Source organism: Solanum stenotomum, chromosome 10 (genome assembly GCF_019186545.1).
Source record: "Solanum stenotomum isolate F172 chromosome 10, ASM1918654v1, whole genome shotgun sequence".
Classification (NCBI taxonomy): Eukaryota; Viridiplantae; Streptophyta; class Magnoliopsida; order Solanales; family Solanaceae; genus Solanum; species Solanum stenotomum.
In genome coordinates this window covers 36,832,823-36,857,145 of record NC_064291.1, presented here as the reverse complement: position 1 = coordinate 36,857,145, position 24,323 = coordinate 36,832,823, and the positions used below count along the sequence as shown (strand labels likewise).

Genomic DNA, 24,323 nt, shown 5'->3' with positions numbered 1-24,323 from the left:
GTTCAGCTACTAACTGTGCTAACATACATAATGCACTCTTGAAATCCTGATCAGATGGAATATAAGGAACTAGATGTGGTACTGCTGGTAGAGCCGGAAGTCCTGTAGCCCTCGGAGGCTCTTGATGCAGTGAAGAAGCTATAGGGGGCTGAGAAGATGTCTCCCCCTGGGCCTCACAATGGGATACCTCCACCTGTGGTACCTTGCCGGTACCCTCACCTGCAGTTGTATCTAGCCCCTAGCTAGCTATGGTCTGTCTGGTGTCAGCCATCTCTATCTGCATACAAGTATCAATTATAAGGCAAAAACCTCAACCCTTAAAACACCGCTCTATAGCACGAGGTGAGCAAAAGAAGGATAGTCATTCTAACATGCCCGGTAGCTTCTTGCTTATCGAATGTGGTGCACAACACAATTATAAACAAGACTCTTACTAGACACGGCTTGCAGACTCCCTAGGATAGGACGTTGCTCTAATACCAAGTTTGTCACGCCCCAAATTCAAGTGGGGCACCTGGCTCCTAATGTCAAGACTCACGCTCGAGCCGACCCTGATGAACCATTTGCTATTAGTGCATGGCAACCACACGCAATCAAGAAAACAAACAAGTATATATCGGCTTAAAATTAAGCCCTCAATTGGCAAGACCCCTGGAAACAGATCCATAAAAGAAATAGCTACTCCCAAGAGTTCATATAAAGAAATAGTCAACTAGCACATAAGTCGTGATTGGGCCGTCGAGGCCACCATGATCTCTATAACAAAACTGAAAGCAGGTATAGATCAAGATAATACATCAAACAACTAACAAGCTTCAGCAAATCAACAAACTAGTACAACATGGCCATAACGTAGTTATAGACCCCACACACTAGTCTGCAAGCCTCTAAGAGTAGTAAAGATTGGCAGGACAGGGCCCCAACCTACCCATAAAGATATATACAACAAAAACTAACAAACCTCCCAACTCTGGCAACTCTGGAGGAAAGGGGCTTGCCAATCCTGCTGCTGAGGAGGTCTACTGGGTGGTCTGTCGGGACCTGCAGGTATGAATGCAGTACCCCCAGGCAATGGGGCATCAGTACAAAATAATATACCAAGAATAAAAGGCAATAGACCATGAGCAGGTATCGTAATATGCTGGGAGTAATCTAATAAATAAATAAAGGATAAAATAAGTATATTGACGTGCTCCTAAATCTAAACATATCAAAAATAATAAAACAACCTAACCAAGCCCCCATAAGCTCGGCAGGTACAAACAACACACAAGACCACCTACTCAGGCCCCCATAAGCCCAAAAAGTGTTAATCACTCTATATACTCCTATTGGTAATCCCTTAGCCCGGTAGGCATTCACATAGCCCTCTTAGGCAATAATATAGCCCCGTAGGCAGCACATAACTCTCTTAGGCATCAATATAACTTATAGACAACTCATAGCACTCTTAGGCAACAACATGGCCCTATAGGCAGCACATAGCCTTCTTAGGCATCAATATATCCCTGTAGGCTACCCATAGCCCTTCTAAGCATCAATACAGCCCCGTAGGCAGCTCATAGCCCTTCTAGGCATCGATATAGCCCCATAGGCAGAACATAGCCCTTCTAGGCATAGATCACATTCCTGCAGCTAACCACAATAGCCCTAATGGCAACAATAACAATTCAATAGGCTAAAAGCGAGCAATTTATCTATAAGCAACCTATATGAATAGCCTCTAAGTCGTGTCCAACATAGGGACGCCACTAACTGAATAAGAATCCCGACAAAAGAGGATTATATTCACTCGAGTGCTTCTTTACCACTTACATGCATAACATCCAAAGTGTGTTGGATCTGATCAATAAAGTCTTGTGGATCTTCATTCGGATCTAACCCGGTGAATGATGGAGGGTTCACATTAAGAAAATCATGCATCCGCGTGCTAGCTGCTCTATCTACACCACTAGTACCTACAACTGGACCTTCTTGCCTTTGGCCTTGGCCAGCAACTATACGGGTTAATAATTGGATTGTATTCTTTAAATCTTGCTCGGTAGCGTTAACAGGGGTTCTTGAGGTGCAATTTCGCTTCTTAGATATTCTGGAGATGGAGGCATCGGGGGAAGTCTGTGATAGAGACTCATCTTGAGCCTCACTTTGAACACCTTGACTAGGTGGTGGTTGGTTGGTCCCTTCTTGAGCAGCCACATCTACTCGTTTACCTGTACTCTTACTCATTCTCGTAACCGACATCTTTCCTATAATAAAACAATTTAGAAGTTTGATATGATTCACCTACAACACTGGTTCTATCGCACGATCTAAGAAATTAAAGAAAAGAGACAACTCCTACATGTCCTGTAGCCTTTTGTTTATAAATGTGGTGCACAATATATCCATAAGAAAGACTCTACACATACACGACTTTGTAGACTTCCTAGGATGACCTACTCTGATACCACTTTTGTCACACCTCAGTTCCCACCAAGACGAACATGCACCCGATGCCCTAAAGGCTCGAGAGAACCAACATGCAACATGTGCTTACTATGCATATAATAACTATGAAAATCTTAGAGTTGTGACCAGTTCACATAGGATGTAGCGGTACGAACCAACATAAGTAGACTCAAACCTTATATACTAGACTTGGTCGTTGAGGCCAGAACTTGTTATGAGACAAGACGCAACTGAACTATATACATTAGTCTACATAGCCTCTAAAAGGTAGACAACCTTAGTTTAGGGTGGGACAATGCCCTGCCTTACCCTTAACTATCATACAACAACAAAATAGGTGACAACGACTCGGTATGCCCCGAATCAACTTGGAGCTTCACCAATAGCAACTGAGTACTTGTGCTCTTACTAACGAGGTCTACCGACTGGAGTACATGTGCCTGTATCATGAAATGCAGCGTCCCCGTAAGGGACGTCAGTACAAAAAAATGTACTGAATATGTAAGGCAATAACATATGTAAAACAAGGCTCAAATGACATCAAGTATCCGTTTGTAAGTGCATAGATCGAAATACGACCACCTTTGTTACTCTTGTGGGATCATGTATGTTGCATTCATTTCTTTACTTTTCTCTGTGTTATGATCTTTATAAGGCATGTGATACGAATGACCAGGTGATCAGTAGTAGAAGAGGATGACCCATGCTAGGCATTTTAACCCCTGGGATATTGTCCTCATAATTACACAAATTGGGATCGGCCCATGCTAGGCTTTCGCCCCTGAGCTGCCACCCTTCTATACCAATTGGGATCGGTCCATGCTAGGCTTTCGCCCCTGGGCTGCCACCCATAGTTATACATATTGCTTCACTTAGATTTTTTAATCTTTGAGATTGTTGTTTTGGTGGTCATAATCATTTTTTATATTTGGAACTATAGACCAGTAGTAGAAGACATGAAAATAATACTGCAAGGCTGTAACAATGACATATGGAGCTATGTAACATCAATGCATTACTTGTGAGCTTAAATGGTACAATTGACTTCAATTGACTAAGAGGATAGTTTACCAAGCTTGTTGTTGCGAATACCATTTCTATATTAGCACATAGGAGGATAATTATACAAATGTAGAGTAATAAACATTTAATGACGTACTTCTACACACCTAGGAAAGGGGAAAATATGACTAGCTATATTGGAGATCGTACACTACCATCATGTTCCCTTGACTAGGAATAGAGCTTAGGAAACTCAGTTTGTTGATATTAATCACAATTATCAGATTTCATGCCAAAGAATATGGAATCGAATAGCCTTACATTCCTTATCCTCTAACCAATAAAACTATCACGATTCAGCCTCCCCTTTTAGATTTTAATCTACAATATAAGTCATGATAAACTAAGATTAGCAGTTATCACACCGTGAGCCTCGTAAAATAGTAGCTAACTTTGACAAATAATGAGCCCATACAACCCTTAAAATATTGTGTATTACCACACACTCCTTCTCTGTCCAATACATACATTATATATCCTTTCTCAAGATTACCCAAGTTGTACCAACAACAATACACATAAAACAACTTCAAACATTATTTATCATACAACCAATTATTGAACTCACCACCCCCTTGAGTTCTTCATGACAGCACACCCATAATTCCTCACTCAAACTCATACATAATGAGGACAAAATGGAGCAGTCACCTTTCCTCAATTTCTGCAACTTTTCCTTATAACTTGAATTCTTCTAGAACTTCAGCTTCCCTTCACACTTAAATCAAAGAAGAAGAGAAAAGTATCTTAATAATCAATGAAGTGAGCAGTAGCTTCTGGAAACGTTCTGTCTTTGTACTTATACTTGAGCATGAATAACATGTTTTCCTAATCATCCATGGGAGAATTAAGCTAAATTCATAAGTGTTTTTACTTACCTTATCTTGCAGAGATAAGGGTTTCTTCAAGAACCCTAGAAAAACTTTAATGTTGTTGTTTTAATCCTTAAGAGAAAAGAGAGAGAGAGAGCTGGAGTTAATTCTCAATTTTGTGTGTTAAAAAATGAGTGAAAAGATCAGATCATATTGGATTTATATGGAGCCTTCCTGACCATTAAAAAAATTCTCTAGAACTCCTTTTTTGCTCCATTTTCAGCCACTAATTGGTCAAGTAGGTGATGCACCTACTTATGTACGTCAACCAGCTCAAAAGGTCAAACTAGGTGATGTACCTACTTGCTTTTACTTGGGCTTAAATATATTGGGCCTTGGCAGATTTGGCTGCTGGGCTTTAATTTCATTTTCCTTTTATTTAACTTAGTTTGGGCCTCAAGTGAGTCCATTAGCATAGGCCCAAATCTGATCCATAAACCTTGGCCTTTTTAACTAGATCCATATAGCTCAAGTAGGTGATGCACCTACTTGGTCCTTTGGACTGGTCAATGAGTCAAAGTAGGTGATGCACCTACTAACTTAGTTAAGTCAAGTAAGCAACTCACTTATTTTATTCCATTTTCTAAATATTAATCCTTTTTTCTTTAACTTAGCACTTAACTTTCAACTTTAAGCTCAATTACCACCACCTTACTGTCTCGAGTTTAAATACTTCCGTTGGAATTAACTTGCAGTACACATGATGAAACGTGCAAGGCATCACATCACCTTTCGAGTTAGTTTAAACCAACGCTAATCATATAAGAAGCATGGTCCCTCACCTTTACTATAAGGCTATGTCAAGTATCACAAGAATAGAACAAGCATATGCATAATACGGGTTGTTACACCCATATTCACCTTTATATACATTTCAAAATTCCAAGAGATATAATCTCAACCTTAGTTGGTGCAATGATAATTTTATCATGAGAACAAAGAACACACGAAAATTCTTGAAGAATTTATTATTTCTTCAATATATATAACCACATGAATTCTCATTTATTTTCGTATCACATTTGAACTGGGATAGTCATCAACCTATCATGCCAACTGATATTTATTTCAATAAACTTCTAGTTTATTTTGCATGTGATTCCATCATCATGCTCATACTTAGTTACCACAAACAATATGTAAATATGAGTAATCTTTCACGTAAATATTTATAACCCACTTTGATTGTAGTAATATGAAGATCTTAAATCTTTCCATATTTTATAGTCTCAATATTTTTTTTCTTTGACTATTTCTTTGAAACTTAAAAAGTTTCTTCTGAAACTTACTACAATTTCAATATCATGAGCAATTTTATTTCTTTGGGTCGTAGCACAATAGCTCACCAAAGCTCATAATTAACATTGGATACTGTCACATCTTTCATAACATTGTTTGTGTGGTAAACATCTCTTTCAAGGAGAAACTTATATCATTATTGTCATGGTCAAAATCATTACAAGTAAGACCTTTTTTTTATTGATTTACTTTTGTCATTAGTATCTCCTCCCTTTTGTTTAATATCAGGCAAAATATTTTTTTTACACACAGAGATACATAACCAATGACAAATTTTTGTGGCAAGAAATTATTTCTTTCTTTTGCCATTTCGATAGTTTATACTAAAACATACCATAATATTTGTGATATACTAAAAGTACTTGACCAATGATCATTTATACCAAAATAAATTTCTTTATTTCTCTCTAACCTCCCGTAGGAGTGAGTTGTGGTATTTATTAAATCATATATGAGTATGTCCTTATTTATAATTTTCATCATCTCTTGACACATTCACTTTCAAGAATGATCCACTTTTCATGATACTTATCACAAGTCACATTCTCTTCAAGGAATTGACTATAATCATATATTCATGCTTCATAATTATTCCTTTCATTAGAAGTTCATTGTCATGCTTTGAAATTTATCATATTCATATGACATACCTTGAAATCACTTTTGAAAGTCAAGTGTATCACCAATTTTTCATCCTTTTCTTTGATGGAGGATTTATTAACTTATCAAATTATTAGGTCTCATAGCAAACATGGTTCTAATGACCTTTCATACCATTTGATGACAAAAATTACCTTCACTCTTTGAAGGACCATTTTGAGAACTCATAATGTTCTTTCTTTTATAATTTTCACTATTATGAGTATTATTATTTTGTCCATTCACGTCCATATTCATATCCCCAATCATAAAATAATCTTGTCATCTTTCAGACTTTTATTGTATTGCTATCACATTCACTTAAATGAATGGAGCACATTCAGTGGGACAGACTTCACAATTTTTAGCAAGAGCATATCGATTTGCTGGATCATCATTATATATCAATATATTGCATTGGGACTTTAACCCAATGGCTTATCCATACAAAGGCGTGTTAGGCCAAAATACGAAGGGACATGGTGCATCAAGACTTTAATCGATGTCTTACCATTTTGATGCGGTGAAATTTGAATCCACCGTCTTACCTCAATCAATGGCATTATATATAGTCCAAAATAAAATTCATCCTTGAGCCTTTAAAATATTGTTACTTTGTTATTAATAGCACAAATAAATTTAGTCACAAAAACACTTCAAAAAAGATCATATACAAATTATTACCGAAACAAAGTTGATCCTCGTAGGTGGCCTCTGAATACTATTTTCAACTTAAAAGTTTTATGAATAATTCACTTATTGAAAGATCAACAAATTAATTCTCAACATTGATTTCATTTGTTGCTAGTTAAGAAAATTTATTTCTTCAATTGTAATTCATAGATAAAGCAACTAGAGGTAAACACTAATAATCACAATAAATAAAATGATATCTCAAATTAAATTCAACTTATGAGGATAATTATTTGGCCCATCATATATATTTTATCTTATTTTATGATTCAAGATATATCCAACCTCATTCAGAATTGTAAAGATTATTATTTAAAAATTGACATAATAATTCATAATAACAGAATCCTTCTAACTTTTCAAGATTAGAAATCATTCAAATGCATATTTCTAATGGAAAGAAAACTCAATATGCTAATCCTTTCTGCAACATAGTGACAAATGAAATGAAATCTTTTTGAGGTGTTGAATTATTTTCAGATAAGTGAAATGATGCCTTCATGCTAGAAATGAAATTTTAAATGTGTAGATGACTATTTTATAATAACAATACATATATATTTGTTTATTTGCACATAACATGTCAATAATCTCACTTTATCTTTTTGTAGATTAATTGAAGTGGAGACCCAAAGCTCAAATGATAAGATAATTTTATTACTATTATTATTATTTTTTTTTTTTGTTTAGTTGAGCCAAAATAAAACATAAAGAGGAAATATACTTTTAAAGAGATGGAAAGAAAATCACAAATTTGAAAGTGAATATATCATAGCTATTGCTAACTAAAAGCTTATTTTAGTTAATTATATATATTAAAATTCATCGAAATCAAAGTTATACCATACAAAGATTTATTTACACTAAGATATAAAAACTACACCGACAATAATGTAAACATAAATATCTTTTGCATAATACTAATAAGTTCCAAACAGCTTTTTAAGAACTCTTGTTATCAAATAAATGTCAGATTCAAAAAGGAGGTACAGAAAGGTGATATTGTGACATAAAATTTGCTCATAATTAAATGATTGGTAAAATACATACCCGATACTTACCATACTGAAACATCTCTCCAATTTTGCTACTCATCTCATGTATATCTTTGAGATAGGTCAGAGACTCGTGCTGATAATGTGTTATAAAATGAAGATAATAAATTGAAATAAAAAAGAGTAGAGATAGAGAGAGACAAAGTAATAGTAGTAGTAACTTTCTTTTATTATTAAATGTTTTTGCTTCTTGTTATTTCATATTACAAGAGTGGATATATATATATAGGTTATAAAACTTGGGCGCAAAGTAACTTGGTCACAAAGTTACTTGGCCACAAAGTTTACTTGGACACGGTATTTTACTTGGACACAAAATATATTGTGTGGACATCCATTTTACAACAATGTTGAGTTTGAATAATGTCCAAATTGTTTCACTCCAAAATAAAAAGAAGTTCAAAAAAAGTAAATCTACACCATCCCCGACATCCGGAGATCTTTCAGGAACAAACGCCTTTTGTCTTCTTTTTACAAACTTCGAGGTATCCTCGAAAATGAATATATTTGAAAAAATGATTGAACAAGAAAATAAGTAGTTAAACGGCCTAAAGTTTACCTAGTATACTAATATCATGTATACAAGGAATACCAAAATAGTAGCTATAATTGATATTATGCTCCAAGTTATAGTTGTTTATGATTTTTTCTCTAAAATTAACCTTAAGCCCAATCTTCCTCGATTTTTATCAAATCCAATCCAATTTCTTTCCAATAAAGTTATATTCCACGGGCAAATTAATTTCCAGAGCACCAATCTGAAGGTTTTTATTGAGTTATAGCCTAATTTATCTTATCCGTAATATTGTTCCCTAAAGTTAAACAATTCTCTCCAAGGAAGCATTGCAAAAGAAGATGGAAAACTCATTTATTGACCATTAATCCATCCAAACACAGATCAGTAAAACCACACCCCTACAATATGCAGCAAAGTGTATGTCTCCTCATGAGAACTTCAGTAAAATAAAGGACAAGAAAAGTATGAAGATTGGACCTTAACAGATGAACCTTGGATTAAAACTTCAACAGCAATCTAAACAGGACATCAACCACTGAATTGGAAAATTGATAACAACCAGATACACATATTCATAGCAAAAATGTATGTACATGGCAATTTCTTTTTCCCATTTTTTTTTTTTTTGGGTGAGGGGTTAAGTACACTGCAAATTGTAACTAGATGCTAGGTTTGGGCAGAAATACATTTGATGATGATTCACCAATCGATCTTCTTAAATCACCATCTAACACAAAAAACGTTGAAGATTGATTGTGAAAATGAATGAAATGCCTATGACAGCTTAAGCCATTTAGGGGTCGTTTGGTAAGCCGCACTAAAATAAATAGTCCATGTATTATGTATGATATTATTTATTACTATGTTTGGTAGAAATTTAAACCATTGTATAACTAATTCATGGCTTAGTTATACCTCCTACATGGTATTATAGGATGTATTACTAATACCTTCCATTTTGAGGTATTAGTAATACATGAGATATAATACCATGGGATAAGTCTATGTAAAAACAAAAATATCCCTCAAATCATTTTAATTATTTTCTTGGTTTTATGTTTTATATTTGTACTAGTAAATTTATTTAAATAAATTAACTTACAAATTATCTAGAGAGAGTTGTTTGTTACACCCTCTGTCCTTAATTACTATCCACTTTTGAATTGACACACCTATTAAGAAAACAATTAATGACATAGTTAGTTTATCATTTTACCCCTATTAATTATGAAGTGAATGGATTAAAAATTTAAGATTTTCAAGAAATTCTACATTTTTCAAAGTAATTAATTGAGGATATAATAGGTAAAATTATTTTGTCATTTCTTGATTTGTCAAAATGGACAAGTAATTAGGGACAACTATAAAAGAAAAAGTGGACAAGTAATTAGGGACAGAGGGAGTACTAAATAAATCCAACATAAATTAATACAATATTTAAAATGTGAGTTGTTTAACATTAACCAATTAAAAAGGCAAGTATATCACCACATAACGTTTGGATCTTAATTGAATGTATAATTTGTTGATATATATATATACCATTGAACATGAATATCAAATCATGTACTACACTATTTTTAAAAATAATGTCAATATTATTATATAAAAAATTACAAATGGATTGATAAAGTATAAGTTCTTATGAATAGTGGATGTAAACTTTCTTTGGATTACTAATGAAAGTTGTCAAATCAACATCCAAAAAACACCTATACCTATTTTTAATATAAAGCTAGACATAAATAAGATGATATGACAATTCTCAATGACCTCCAATTAAATTTATCTCTTTCCAACGTTTGTAAATCACACTTGAGTTTTTAAGAAGAGAAGAATAGAAAACATAAAAAAAATTGTAGTTTAAAAATCTTAGGAAACTCCTCCATTTAAAGTTAACAAAGGGTATTATTAGCATGTTCTTATTGTGTCTTATCATAAAAGTAACAACCCTTTAGAAAGGTCAAAATCCTTTGAAAAGGTTACAACTCAGCGGAAAAGTTACAACTCTTTGGAAAAGTCATAAGCATTCAATGTCAAGAAGGCTTCTTTTAATATAATATAATATAATATAAATACATATAATGTAAAATATAGAAAATATACTTAATTGGTTTTTTCAAGAAGAAGAAGAAGAAGAGTAATAGAAAACTTTAAAAAATTGTAGTTTAAACATGTGAAGAAACCCCTTTTTTTAGCCAACAAAATATAGTGTATGAAATATGCTTATTAAAAAAAGGTACCACCCTTAAGAAAAGTCACAACCCTTCAAAAAGGTCATGGCTCATCAGACTGGTCATAACTCTTTGAAAGAGTCTCAACTCTTTGGAAAAGTCACAAATCTTCAGGAAAATCACAATCCTTTAGAAAAGTCAAAAGTCTTTGAAAAGGTCAAAACTAATTGGAAAAGTTATAACACTTTGGAAACGTCACAACCCTTCAATGTAAAAAGGTGTCTGTTTTTAATATAATATACTATAAATAAATAAAATAAAATAAAATAAAATAAATAATATAGAAGATATACTAAATTTTGTGTTTTACATTGGAAGGTGGGAGCATTATAATAATTTAACATTTAAGTTAGGTAGTTCATATTTTTAAGGTAGTATAGATAGATACAGATAGATAATAAGATATATATAGATTTGTCTAATTTTATTTTTGGAATGAAATTTTAAAAAATAAAGATGGCTTTCTTAAACATGCCCCTCCCCCCACCCCCCACCCCTCTCCCAAAAGGAGCGTTCTACATTAAATTGAATAAAAATAAAAGTACAACAAATAGTTTGAAAACTTATGAGTAGTTATTAAATATAATTTAGACTCTTCAAACAAGTTTTTGATCAAATCCTTCTTCTCCAATAGTTTGAGGCTTTTCACAGGTAGAATACCTACGTGTAGTTGATGCAACATAAAATCATTGAACTTCTTGTCAAGTAGTAGTTGATGCAATAAAATATTTTATTTATAGCAATGAAAATGAGTACATATTGATTATCTAGATAGTCTTCTCGTTTGAAGTTGAGTTATTCAATTCTCCTGGTTGCATAAATTTTTTAGCTGTCTAATTTACCAACAAAATAGAGTAATTGCACAAATGAACAATTCTCACAATCTACCTTGTTTTAAGAAGAAGAAGAAGAATATAAAAATTACAAAATTTGTAGATTAAAAATGTGAGTGAACCCCTCTATTTATAGACAACAAATAATAGTATGAAAAGATGTTTATTGTGTCTTATTAGATAAGTCACAACCCTTCAGAAAAATCACAATCATTTGGAAATGTCATAACTCATCGAAAAAATCACAACTCTTCGAAGAAGTCTCTACTCATTAATGTGAAAAGGTGTAAGCTTTTAATATAATATAGAACAAATAAATAAATATAATATAAAATATAGAGTATATACTAAATTGGTTGTTTTAGGTTGAGATATTATAGTAATTTAATATTCAAGTTAGGGAGTTCATGTTTTTAAGTAGTATATATATATATACATATTTGTGTGATTTTCTAATTATTTGTATTTTGAACAATTTATAAAATTGCGTACATATTAAAATTACAATTTGCAATTGTTATGGGTAAATGTAGATGGTTTATTCAATTTTACTATTGTTTACCGTCTTTTTTCAATTTTAAAAGTTGATAATTTATCTTTTTTTAAATTGAAATTGATATTTTGTAAGTGATAAATTTACTAAGATGACAATTATTTATCCTCAAATAATTTAAGTGCAAAAAGAGGCAAACATGACAACAAAATTGTTCTTCTCATAGCTAGTTAGAAGACCATAAAAAAATAATATTGTCCAGCAATTATTAACCTTAACTCAATTACATAATAATTCAAGGGTATAATTGGAAAGAAATTTTTTACAAAGTTTTAACCCAAACACAAGATGAGGTGGAAAACAATGAACCAAACACTTAGTAAATATAATACATGCATTACTAATTCCTGCACTATTAATCCCTGCATTACTAATCTCAGCATTACTAATCTCTGCATTATTAATCTTTGTACCAAACGACCCCTTATAGTAGAAGAAAAGCTGCTGGCTGCTGCTTTAGACTTGATGACCAACATGTCCTGTTATAATGGAGGACATTGCTAGCGATGGCACAAACCATTTAGCCAGATTAACGGAATTCCAAGCGCCAATCATATCTCCATGCTATGGCTAGTACACAACTTGTCACAACAAATGGGTTTTCTCCGAGTCTTCAACCTGTGTATGGAAGACAAAACTTGGGAATGAAGTAGTGATGTCCCTGTAAAATGAATCAACAAGAAACAATATTTAGAGGTTTCCTTCTGGGCTCTGGCTAATAAATGCAACAGTTTTCATGGAAAGTACAGTAAGATGTAGGAAGAGAACATAGAAAAGTTTTGACTTCTCTGGTTTGCTACCAAAGAAAGGAAGCAAAACAGCACAGTAGAAACAATTTTCTTTCAGGCTTATGCATATAAGGTATTCTTCCAGTGAGAGGAGAGAATTTGACCAAGCAAATGACCCACCGAACAAAAGAGAGTTCATAAGGGCAGAAGTACAAAGAAAAAGGAATACACATGATAAAGGATGTTTATATCTGGTGTCCAGATTTTTTAGATATTCAAAGGAGATAATCAGTAACTACCACAAGCTTCCTTCTTTCTTTGTGTTAAGAATTCTCACATCGAAAAAGGGATGAGAATTTGGTCTCCTTAAATGGACTTTGTTATATTCTAGGTATTTTGATGATCCTCACAAATGCAGGGACTCGATCCTTGGCAAAGTACTTTCATCCAGATTCAAAGTGGTGCATAGTTGTAAAAGCTATATTTATAGCTGTCTTGTCAGATTGGTTGGTGAGATGTGCAGCGTACTTCACCAATAGGAAGGGCGGACAAAGTTGTTTGTTTAAGTGGTCAAAACCCTTGTTGGTAACTAATACATACAACAATAAACAAACAACATTATTCATTCAAGAAGAGAGAGAGGTAGCAAGTCTTTTTCAAGAACTCAAGCATCAAAGAACGCAGCAGCAAGGGACCTGGTCCCGGAAAGTCTACGTATGAGGAAAGGACGAAGAGACAACTGTCAAAACGCTGCCAACTCTGATGTGGTTGGTGCACAACTTTTCATAACAGCAGTCTCTCAACCAATAGCCTCGTCCCAAGGGTTTGTGTCCACTTTGATATAGTCTCTTCTCCAAAACACAAACTCAAGATTTGGCAAACAAAGTTGTGAATTTCTGAAAATTCATAAGCTCAAAAAGAAAAGGCCATCTTCAAGGAAGAACAATGCTCATGCTCAACAAAGGGACCTGATAGAGTGCTGAAGCGTGTTTGTTGAGTTTGAGCTTTGTGTCTATCATTTTATATGGTTCATTTCAATAGACAACCTCAGTTTTTGCATCTTGAAAATTCTCAAGAACACAAGAAAAACCTTTTTCGTGAAGTATTTTTCCTCAAGAGCAACAGGAACTGATAGAGCTGCATGTGTCATAGTTGTCTTAGGATTCTTACTTCAGTGCTTACATTGTAAACCTATTCTTATTCTATAAAGGAATCAAATCTTTGTCTTGGTAGCCTAGTCAAATGCTAGATCATCTAGGAGCTAGCTGATTTAGTGGGCAGTGTTGTATCTGCTTAGTTGAAGTCTAAGTTATCTAGGGTCAGATGGCTTAGTGGGCATTGTGGTATCTGCTTAGGCTCAGTAAGTAATAGGCGTATTACTTAGTGTTGAGATTAAGAGGTTAATCTCATTGGTGGATGTAATCTCTGTTTCACTTTTGCTTGAGACACAGGTCGTGGTTTTACTCCCTTGAGCAAGGAGGTTTCCACGTAAACTTTTGTGTTATTTTCTCTTTATTGTTTACTCTTCATTACTGTTCTTGCCGAGTCAAGGGACCTGGTCCGTTGACTGATAGTGGACGCACATATTTTATCAGGTTAGTTTTTGGGATTGAGTTAAGCCCAAGATCCATCTTTACACTTTGATTAGGGTTCAAACCATCAGAATTTTCTTTTCCTAATTAACCTTCACCAATTCCCTGTAAAGCCAAATGAGAATCTGGGGGGAGGGGGATGGAGGTGGGAGGTTAAGTTTCTCCTTCAGTTTTCCCCTTCCTATTTACCAAAACAAGTGCGGGGATGTTACTGGATAGTGGCTCGATTGCAGGAATCCTAAAGATTGTCCAGGAGAGAACTCGAGGATTCAATCAATGGAGATGAATAGAAGAAGAGAGAAACAGAGAGAAGAAGAGAGAAAGTGAATCTGTATATTTCATATATTGTATAGGACTGTATTACACTTTATATAGAATTGAAAATACAATTGAAATGGATTCAATTCTAACTAACTCTGTTATTTTGATTTCCGTGCCCAACTAACTGTAACTACTATTACTAACTAATATATGGAACTAACTGTAACTACTATTACTAACTAATATATGGAAATCTCTTTTTCATGTAACAGGGGAAGAGAAATAGAAGACAACAAGAAAAGAAAAGAATGCAAATTGAGATCTAATATCAGGTGGTTTGCAAGGTCGTTGAATCAACAATAATAAGAGCACAACAGCCATGATATAAAAGAACAGTTAACATACTTCAAATAGGGCAGAGTCATGTTCTTCAGCAATGACGGGTATCTAATAACGAACTCTTTCCAGTCCTTCTTATCAATCTTACCATCCCCATCAGCATCGGCATCAGCAAATGTCTATCAGAAACATGGAGACATAAAGATTATGATATGCAGACATGGGTTCGGAGAAAAGATTCACCTTGACAAAAGCATACCTTATCAATAATTTCCTCAACCAGTTCATCAGATAGCCTCATTTCGGATTCCATCAGAATTGCAATTACCATTTGCTTAACCTAAATGAGGAAACTTACAAATCAATTCATGGAAAAATTCATCTAGAAATAACTTGGACGTCAACTTTAACACAGAACACTGCAAGTAGATTACAGAGGTAGACCTAAGCTATGCACCAGGTTCTGCTGACGCACTTTTCTGGGAGTTGCCTCTTGTGTCTCTCCCCCCCCNCCCCCCCCCCCCCCCCCCCCCAAGAAAAAGGACTGAAACAACCTAGACTAAACATTCCCACTTTCAGTTAACATAAACTCAAAGGCTACCTCAGGATTTTAACCTTTATTGCATCAACATATGTACAAACAATCATTAGCTACAACAAAAGGAAAGGTCAAACACTTCGGCCTAACGGGAATGAGCAACGACGAAATGAGAAGATGAGGTTATGTACTTTCCTTGTACCATTATTGCACCAATATACTCACTTGTATTTCAAATGCACTGAATCAACAATAGAAGAAAAAAAGGAGTGTGCTCTGGATTAATAGAAGGATAACTGATGACTTCTTATCTAGTTCTGGCTCAGCATTGTATCAGCAGTGGTATTGATCACATAAAATAGGAGTTTAGAAGCTTCCAAGTTAAACATGCTTTCTAAGCATATAATGTTATCAAGAACTTGTCACTGCAGCCAAAATATTATCAATCTCAAACTTGTGCTTCATATATATCAGCTGTAACATCATTTAATAAGTTGAAGTAAATGACTTGTGGGAAAATACCCTGTATGAACCTTGTGTGGGCTCACTCTTCTCCCACTTCCGTTGCTCTCAGAGTAGTATGATATTGTCATATATAAATAATCCAGTTTAAGTTTATCAATCAATCACTTCACAATATCATTCTCATCTGACTTAACAAATCATTTTGTATCCGAAGTATTTTTTGAGACATCATCAGTCAGATCTATATTCTAGTTTCAGTTTCAGAATCAATCAACTTTCTTCGTTTACATATATTATATAGTTTATACTTTATAGCCTGCAATATTATGTGAGAGAAATTTATACTCCTTCGCTTCCAGTATTTCTGAATAGAACTTAAAACACTAACATCTGCAAACTAAGAGTGCAGGTTATCAGCAATTGTTAGATCCGAATAGAAGAAGTAGTTATTTAGAAAGCATCTGGTAATATCACATCTTTGGAGTAGAAAAGAACTTCAAAGTTGTTGACAGAAATTCTCAAACTTGTTTACTCACTTCTTCTCGCTCAATGGACCCAGTTTGTCGTAAATCATACAACCTAAAGGCAACTGCAAGAGAAAAAAAGTGATTACAATGAAATACACACGCCAGATAATTTGAATAGAGAAACCATTAACTAAAAGAATGGTTTACACCCCTTACAGTCTATTTTGTCGTCTATTGGCGCATATGGATGGAAGATATTAAGTGCATGGATAAATTCCTCAAACCCAATGACTCCATTCTGCTTTTCATCAAAAAGATAAAAAACCTGCAGAAAAGGAACTTGGAAAGTTCATCAACATGAAACTAAAGACAATTTCTTGACGAAGAAATTAAGGTCAGACAAAGTTGATGCAAGGCAAATATCTTTTAACTCTTTCCTCATTTTTTAGCTATCCCTGATATATATTTCAACTGTTAGAAAGCAGCATGTCCTCAATACAGTTAAACAAGATACTACATGTAAAGAACCACAAAGCTAACAGCACAGTTGACAAATAACTAACCCTACTTATATAGAATATGGCAAACTTCAGATGATTGATCCATCTGACCCACCTAAATGTACTAATAAATGACATGGACAGCCAACTATAATAATGTGACATATTCATATCTATGAAGAACCCCAAGGCTGGCAGGTCATATATAGACCCAGCAGATAACCTATCTTTTTCAGTTGAAGCATCAAAGTGCATGTAAATTGGCATGTTCAGCATATTCAATTCTCACACAATCCATATATAATATGCTAGCATTGTTCTCATGGAATGGAGATAGGGAGATAGATATCCCAAGAGAGAACACGAGATGAACTAAGACCAGAAGTTTTAGTGCATTTACCCGGTCCAAAAAGAGATTCTCACCACATGGAGTTTGAAATAAGGCTAGCTGAAGCTCTTCCTGGAAAAAGAAAGCAAAAGATAAATATAACATGACAATCGTTTCAAAACTCTGCATATACTTCAGTAAGAAAAAGTAAAGAGGGAAGGGAAAAGACCATTCAAGGATCTAAAAACTGCAAAAAAGTGATATGCGGCATATGCAAATTTGTAAAAAATAGGTTCGAAAAACTAATATTCATCCTCTTTCCTTCATTATACCAGAAATGTCTAACATAAAAGTGAAACTTCACCGGAAATGAAGATAAAAGTTGAGATAGATGTCGCTGAAAGGTTAGGACTGAAAATTGCGCAAATCTCCACCTACATATTTCTCTTTGTACGAAGACTCGTTCAATTTCAAGAGAAGATATATTACTATGTCAGCAGATAAAACACACACAAATAAATGATGCATACTGCAGAGAATTTATTTAGTTCAGTCACACCCCATAATTAAGCTCTATAACCCAGATCTCCTTTCCAACTTAACCCTTACATCAAACTTAAAACCCGAACGCAAGCCTTGCTGGGCGCACCTTTACTTCCAACACTCCATTCCGCAGATCCAACAAATGACGAGGGTTTCTGATGCACAATTGATTTGTGAAAAGGCTAATCCAGGAGACTACACGAGGAAGATAAGAAGCTAACACAGGAAAATCAAGAGTTTAGTTGAGACAGAAATATTAGAAGACAAAAAGAAGAGATTTTGTATTTCATAAGATGCCTTACAATGAATATTACAATCGTACTTATACTCATATGAATGGATACAACTAATCAAAAGAAATCCTAACTAACTTTCCAATGAACAGTAACTCTGACTAACTTTCCAGTGAACAGTAACTCTAACTAACGTCTGGAATGTAAATAACTAGAGAAAATGATCAAAATGGTCCTTGATGTATTGAGGTTACTTTATTTTGGTCCTTAATATATTTTAGGTGATTGATTGAGTTATCAAAAAAAAATATATATATTTTAGGTGATTGAAATAGTCCTTCATGTATAACAAAATGTGTTCAATTTAGTCTTTTACCCTAAACTTAACAATTTATCCCCAAAAACTGTTAAATATAACTGTGGAGCTCACATAACTTACAAAATCCACCATTTTTACCATCTTTATTAGCTCAAAGAAAGAGTTTCATGACCATTTTCTCTAACATCTAACCACACAATTCACAAAATAATTATTGTAAAAAGGTTGAATGAAATGGATCATCAAGAATTTCATTTGTCAGTAGAACGTAACCAAGATAGAAAATTAAGTTAATTGTATAATCTAGGAATTGAATGGTATAATATTTGCATTTACGTTGTTCTTGGTACTTTCTATATACATGATTGCTTTTGTTAATCTATTGATATTTCTTTCCTTTGGTTATAATCCTTTTTTGTTTATTGTTTATTTAAAAAAAAAATTGTCTGGAGTGATTAATTCTCCAGAAAGGTCAACATGTGGGATGGTGGAGGTTTTTGGTGGGTAATCTAGAACAAGTTTTACTTTGTGTATTGGGGTTCTTGAATTTCATGTTATTGGGGCTATTGCTGTGCATTTTTGGTATCGTCCTTGTTTGGTTGTTGATAAGTGGGTTCTACTAGATTTATTTTTTGGTATTTCTGACTGAAGTAGCTATGTAACTTGTGTATTCATTCCTGATGTGGCTCTGCGATTGATGAACGGGACAAGATTCAGTGTATGAGTTTAGGTTCTTCTTTGTGTGAAGTTCTGCTATGTTGTGTAGGTTCTGTCTTGTGATTGTAAATGCTAATATGGCTGGTATTGCATTTGTTCTTGATAAAATAGTGTTAGATTTTGAAGTAATAAATTAAGAAGAGAAAAATAGTGGATTTGTAAATTATGTGGGGTCCACCGTTATATTTAACATTTTTTGGGACAAATTTGTTAAGTTTAGGGTAAAGGATCAAATTGAATATATTTTGTCATACATGAAGGACTATTTCAATCGCCTAGAATATATTAAGGACCAAAATAAAGCAACCCATATACATGAAGGACCATTTTGATCATTTCCTCTAAATAACTAACAGTTTCCTGTATTCACTCAAGGAACCTATTCCTTACTCTTGATCCTTGCACCAATTTCCCTATCTCTAGCAAAACTACATGTTAATAATACTCTGTCATCCTAGTTTCGTTCCAAGAATCAAACAGATTGGTCTTTCTTTTTTTCAAATAAAGTAACTTTAACAATGAGCATCATCAACAAGAATCAATCAAACAATATTCTGAGTAATTTTTTACTTTTTCATCATTTTGGACGGTAAGTTGCAATATATGTAATTTTTTTGTAAAATTGCTAAATATACTGAATTAGTCTAAGTGCACTAATATCCAAAAAAATTATCACAAATTACGAATTGGAACAGAGTGATAACAAAAGCAAAACCCTAAAAAAAGGACAAATCACCTTATGTATCAAACCATCATCGATAATTGAACAACTCAACTTCTTAAACAACTCGTATAATGCTTCCACTTCATTCACATTAACTGAAAAATCAAAATTCACCAAAAAAATGATTAAACCTATACAGTTCCAAATCACTTTTCGGGTAAAAAAAAAATAGAGAGAAGAAAATGGAATGTTAATTACATACATCGAGATTCACCGGCAAGTCGAGCAAGGTCCGCGTAGTCGTAATTAAACTTGTTCTTTGGAGGGTAATGACATTCGAAGCAACCAGAAACAGCATAAATACAAGCTTCAATGAGTGCAATAATGGGGAAAAATGAAGCACAAATTTTCTCTGAGATTGTCAAAGAACTCCAACTCTGAAGAATCCACAAAACAAGAAAAAAAAAATTAAATAGAATTTTATGTGAAATAAAATGAATTGTTGCAAATTACCAGAGAACTTCGCGTGGAATCCATTGATTTGTATCACATTCTCGCTTGTAGCAGATTCACAAGATTACCAATAAAGAAGACAGAGAGGAGAGAAATGAAATACGCTTTTAAAATTTCTATTAGTTTAAAGTTGTTTTCACTTCTCTCCAAATTTTTTTTTTTTATTAGCAGAGTTTGAAATCGTGTATGATATCTAAATTTAGTTAGTCTAGTAAAAATGTGTTTTATGACTATCAATAATTCAGAAACAAAACTTATAAACTGCACAAATTTAAAGTTGTTTTTAATGCTTTTTCTCTTTTTTCTAATAAAATAGGGAATATTCTATTTTTTTAATTAAAATAAAATAAGCATTTGTTGATATATTTACTAATTTAAAACTAAAATAAAAGGTCGATAATATTTTATTTTAAGCTAAAATAAGTTTAAAACATAAGTTTATAAGCCCAGACACTCAATAACTCCATCAATAAACACTTTAAATATATTTTATGATTTGAATGAACATAATGCATTATATTTAGGTATTTTATAATATTATGATTTTTATATATTAATTTGCCAACTAAATATCAAAACGAGCATGTTAACGCCCAAGTAATATGATTAAATACTAAGTAGGCGTTTGACCATGCGATATCATATCACGATATGGTATCGTGAGATGAAATCGAGCGTTTGGACATGCGATTTTACGTTGATTCCATTTCATGATTCCATATCATGAGAGGTGATACCATATTCTCCAAAAATCATGATATGGAATTATATGGTGATTCCATATCATGATTTGAGATATTTTAATACAATAATTGATCCATGAGTTTATATTTTGTTAAAACAACTCCACATTTATATCTACTAACCATTTGTTTCATATGTAAAAAAAATTTATAATCATATCATTACTTTTTAAAAAATTTTATTCTCACCGATATAAAATTTATTATTCTCACCAACATATAGTCACTTTAACTCACACCTCACGGTTGTGAAACTTTTCAACATTCACTTAAAACAATTAACCGGCATGTTAAAATAGTTGCCGAGGCAATTAGCAAGATGACACCAATATTTATCCAACCAAAAAATATGACTGGTGTACATTTCAAAATTCAACACAATACTCGATTTTGACCTTGATTTAAGGTAAAATTTCAATCACATTATTAAATTTATTTTATAGCCTTAATAAGTGAACATTTATATTTTATGTGTAAGTTATTAGTAATTAGTTACATATTTCCTATCAACTTTGTTTAGAGAGATAATATTTATTTTATGACTTTGCATTGTCTTGGAAGCACTATTTTTATTACTCTTACAAACATTATTTTTATGAAGTGCATTCTATAATGCTTCCAATTTATTTTATGTTCACTAAACTAATATTGATGTATTTTTTCTTTGGTAGGATTGTGTTGGTGCGATTGATGGAACATATATAGAAGGGGAGGTTCCTAAAGCGGTGCAACAAGCATATCGTAACCGCAAAGGAAGAACATCACAAAATGCCTTATGTGCTTGTAATTTTAATATGCGATTTACCTTTGTTGCTGCTGGTTGGGAAGGGGTACTGCACATGATAGTAAAGTACTTGAGAATGCGCTTGTTAAACCAACGTCACAATTTCCATTTCCGCCACATGGTAACTTTAAATTACATCCTTAGACTAAATATTATTTATTTACACAAAGTTGTCTCATTTACGTCACATATGGTTTTAGTAATTCTTTATAAAATGTTTTTTGGTAGATAAATATTATGTTGTTGATGCTGATTTTCGAAACACAAAAGGATTTTTAGCTCCATACAAAGGACTACGCTATCATTTCCAAGATTACCGAGGAAGTGAAAGAGAGCCTCAAAATGCCAAAGAACTATTTAATTATAGGCATTCATCTCTGCGCAATGTGATTGAATGGACTTTTGGAGCTTGGAAAAATAGATTTAGAATACTAAAACAAGGCATGAATCATTATGATATTGATACACAAGTGAAAATTGTCATAGCTTGTGCAGTGTTAATTACATAATTATTTGCGAGAATACCAAAGTAGTGATGAAATATTTATGGTCTATGAACGTGAAGATATAGTTGCGGAGGATATTGACCAACAAATGGCTCAAAGTAACAATGTTGGTTCGTCTTCTCGATCACATGATCGAGAAATGCAAGTTCAACGTGAGAAAATTGTCCGTACTATGTGGGAAGATTATATTAAAGACTAGTACACTACAATTTATGTTCAATTTTTTTATTAAATTAAAGTTAGATGAAACAATTACTTAAGTGGAGAACAAATAACTTTGTAATAATTTATTATGCAATTTTATAATTTTTTGTTTATTTGATAAGATTAAATAAATAATTGGGGCTATTTTAATAGTTTTACAACTTATGGGATTTTTATGTTTATGAGAAAATATACAACACAAAAATTTCATATCGCATGTCCAAACAAACCTTCAATTTAATCTTATGATTCCATATCATGATTTCATATCATAATATCATATCGCATGGCCAAACGGGCCCTAAATATATTTATATGGACAAAATTTTGATATTAGGAAAACATTAGTGGTATTAGTATGTTCTGTAATCATATTTAAACGCACTTGTTCTTTAATGTCAGTGCAAGATCAGATCCACACGACTGTGCCAATGCCAAGTGTTAAGTTAAGGTGGTTTACGTAATAAAGTTTACTTTATCTTATGGAGTATATATTTTTCTATTAAAAAAGTATGAGTGTTTGTATTGTATTAATGTATCGTTAGGCTAAACATGATGTTTATTTTGATAGTTGCTTTATTATATTATATTATTTAAATTCATTATTATGTAATGACAAAAGAATTATTTTTTGTACGGATTAATTTGGTGTGATTATGTTGTTATCTTGATATTTTCTTCTCATGTTATCTTAGTTATTGTTTAATAATTCTATTTTATTCTTAATCCTAGTTTTTTTTTATAGTAGCTCTACCTCATATCCTATTTTATAGATTTATCATTCAAAGTATTGACGTGTGATATTATATAACGACGAACAATAAAATAATTTATTCAAAAAAATAATTTTATTTTAAAAAATAATACAATATAATATACTATATTATAAAACAATACCTAACCCATGCGGCAAACACAAATTTTGAAAAAGAAAGGGATATTGTCTAGTAAGGTTTCCAAAAAAAAAAAAACAAATAATGAATGAGTCACAAGCTTATCGTTTGGTAGTTAAAGTTGTCTACTGATTTATTAAGGTTTCCACCAATTGATTGGTGCAATAATTTATTAAGGTAGCATTTGATCATTTTTAATATTTTTTATTAGTCAATTTTAGATGAAGTTTCAAAATGCATTTGATCATAATTTAAAAAGTATATATTTTATTTTTAAAAAAAGAATATGAAATATTATTTATACCTATAAGTTCTAAAACCTATTAAAGATATTCATAAGTTTGAAGTAGAATTATCATTTTATAATGAACTAGATAATACATTATTCAAAACACAACTATCTCATTTATCGAGTTGTGTATTGATCGGTTCAGTTCGATTTTGAAGTTTATCGGTTATCAATTTGTAAAAATATTAAACAGTTATAGAACCATTAAAATATTGATTTATCGATCGGTTATCAGTTTATTGATCATTGATTTAACTATAAGCTTTGACAAAAAAATCATTGAAAATAACTTAGAAACAAAGTGACAAATCAAATGAATCATTTTGTATATGAGTTGATATATTGCATATTGGGTAAAAGAAAACATTGACACGTCGTAGAATAATCGAAAATTTGAGAAAACCAAAATAAAGGTACGAAACTAAGCACTAAATTAAACACTTTATATACAAATGGGATGAATATAGTTTACCATCTGATTATCGATTACCC

General features: G+C 32.7%; 1 protein-coding gene across 1 annotated transcript; it reads right to left on the bottom strand.

Annotated features, from left to right (window-relative positions):
- Positions 1 to 12,409: 12,409 nt before the first annotated feature.
- Positions 12,410 to 20,552, bottom strand: LOC125841135 (calcineurin B-like protein 10). Its single transcript, XM_049520154.1, has 9 exons — positions 20,413 to 20,552; positions 20,162 to 20,336; positions 19,972 to 20,054; positions 17,496 to 17,555; positions 16,812 to 16,920; positions 16,665 to 16,717; positions 15,385 to 15,465; positions 15,192 to 15,304; positions 12,410 to 12,866 (listed from the first exon to the last, which is right to left on the bottom strand). The coding sequence occupies exons 1-9, from the start codon at positions 20,434 to 20,436 to the stop codon at positions 12,791 to 12,793; spliced, it is 774 nt and encodes a 257-aa protein (XP_049376111.1). The 5' UTR covers positions 20,437 to 20,552; the 3' UTR covers positions 12,410 to 12,790.
- Positions 20,553 to 24,323: the final 3,771 nt, after the last annotated feature.

What these genes read in the sequence shown, in the direction of transcription:
- LOC125841135 (XM_049520154.1), bottom strand. Translation starts at nt 20,436, where the DNA reads ATGGATTCCACGCGAAGTTCTCTG. An exon ending in ACTTGCCGGTGAATCTCGAT is followed by an intron (nt 20,055 to 20,161) that starts GTATGTAATTAA and finishes TTGATTTTTCAG; the next exon opens with TTAATGTGAATGAAGTGGAA. An exon ending in ATGACTCTGCCCTATTTGAA is followed by an intron (nt 12,867 to 15,191) that starts GTATGTTAACTG and finishes TTCATTTTACAG; the next exon opens with GGACATCACTACTTCATTCC.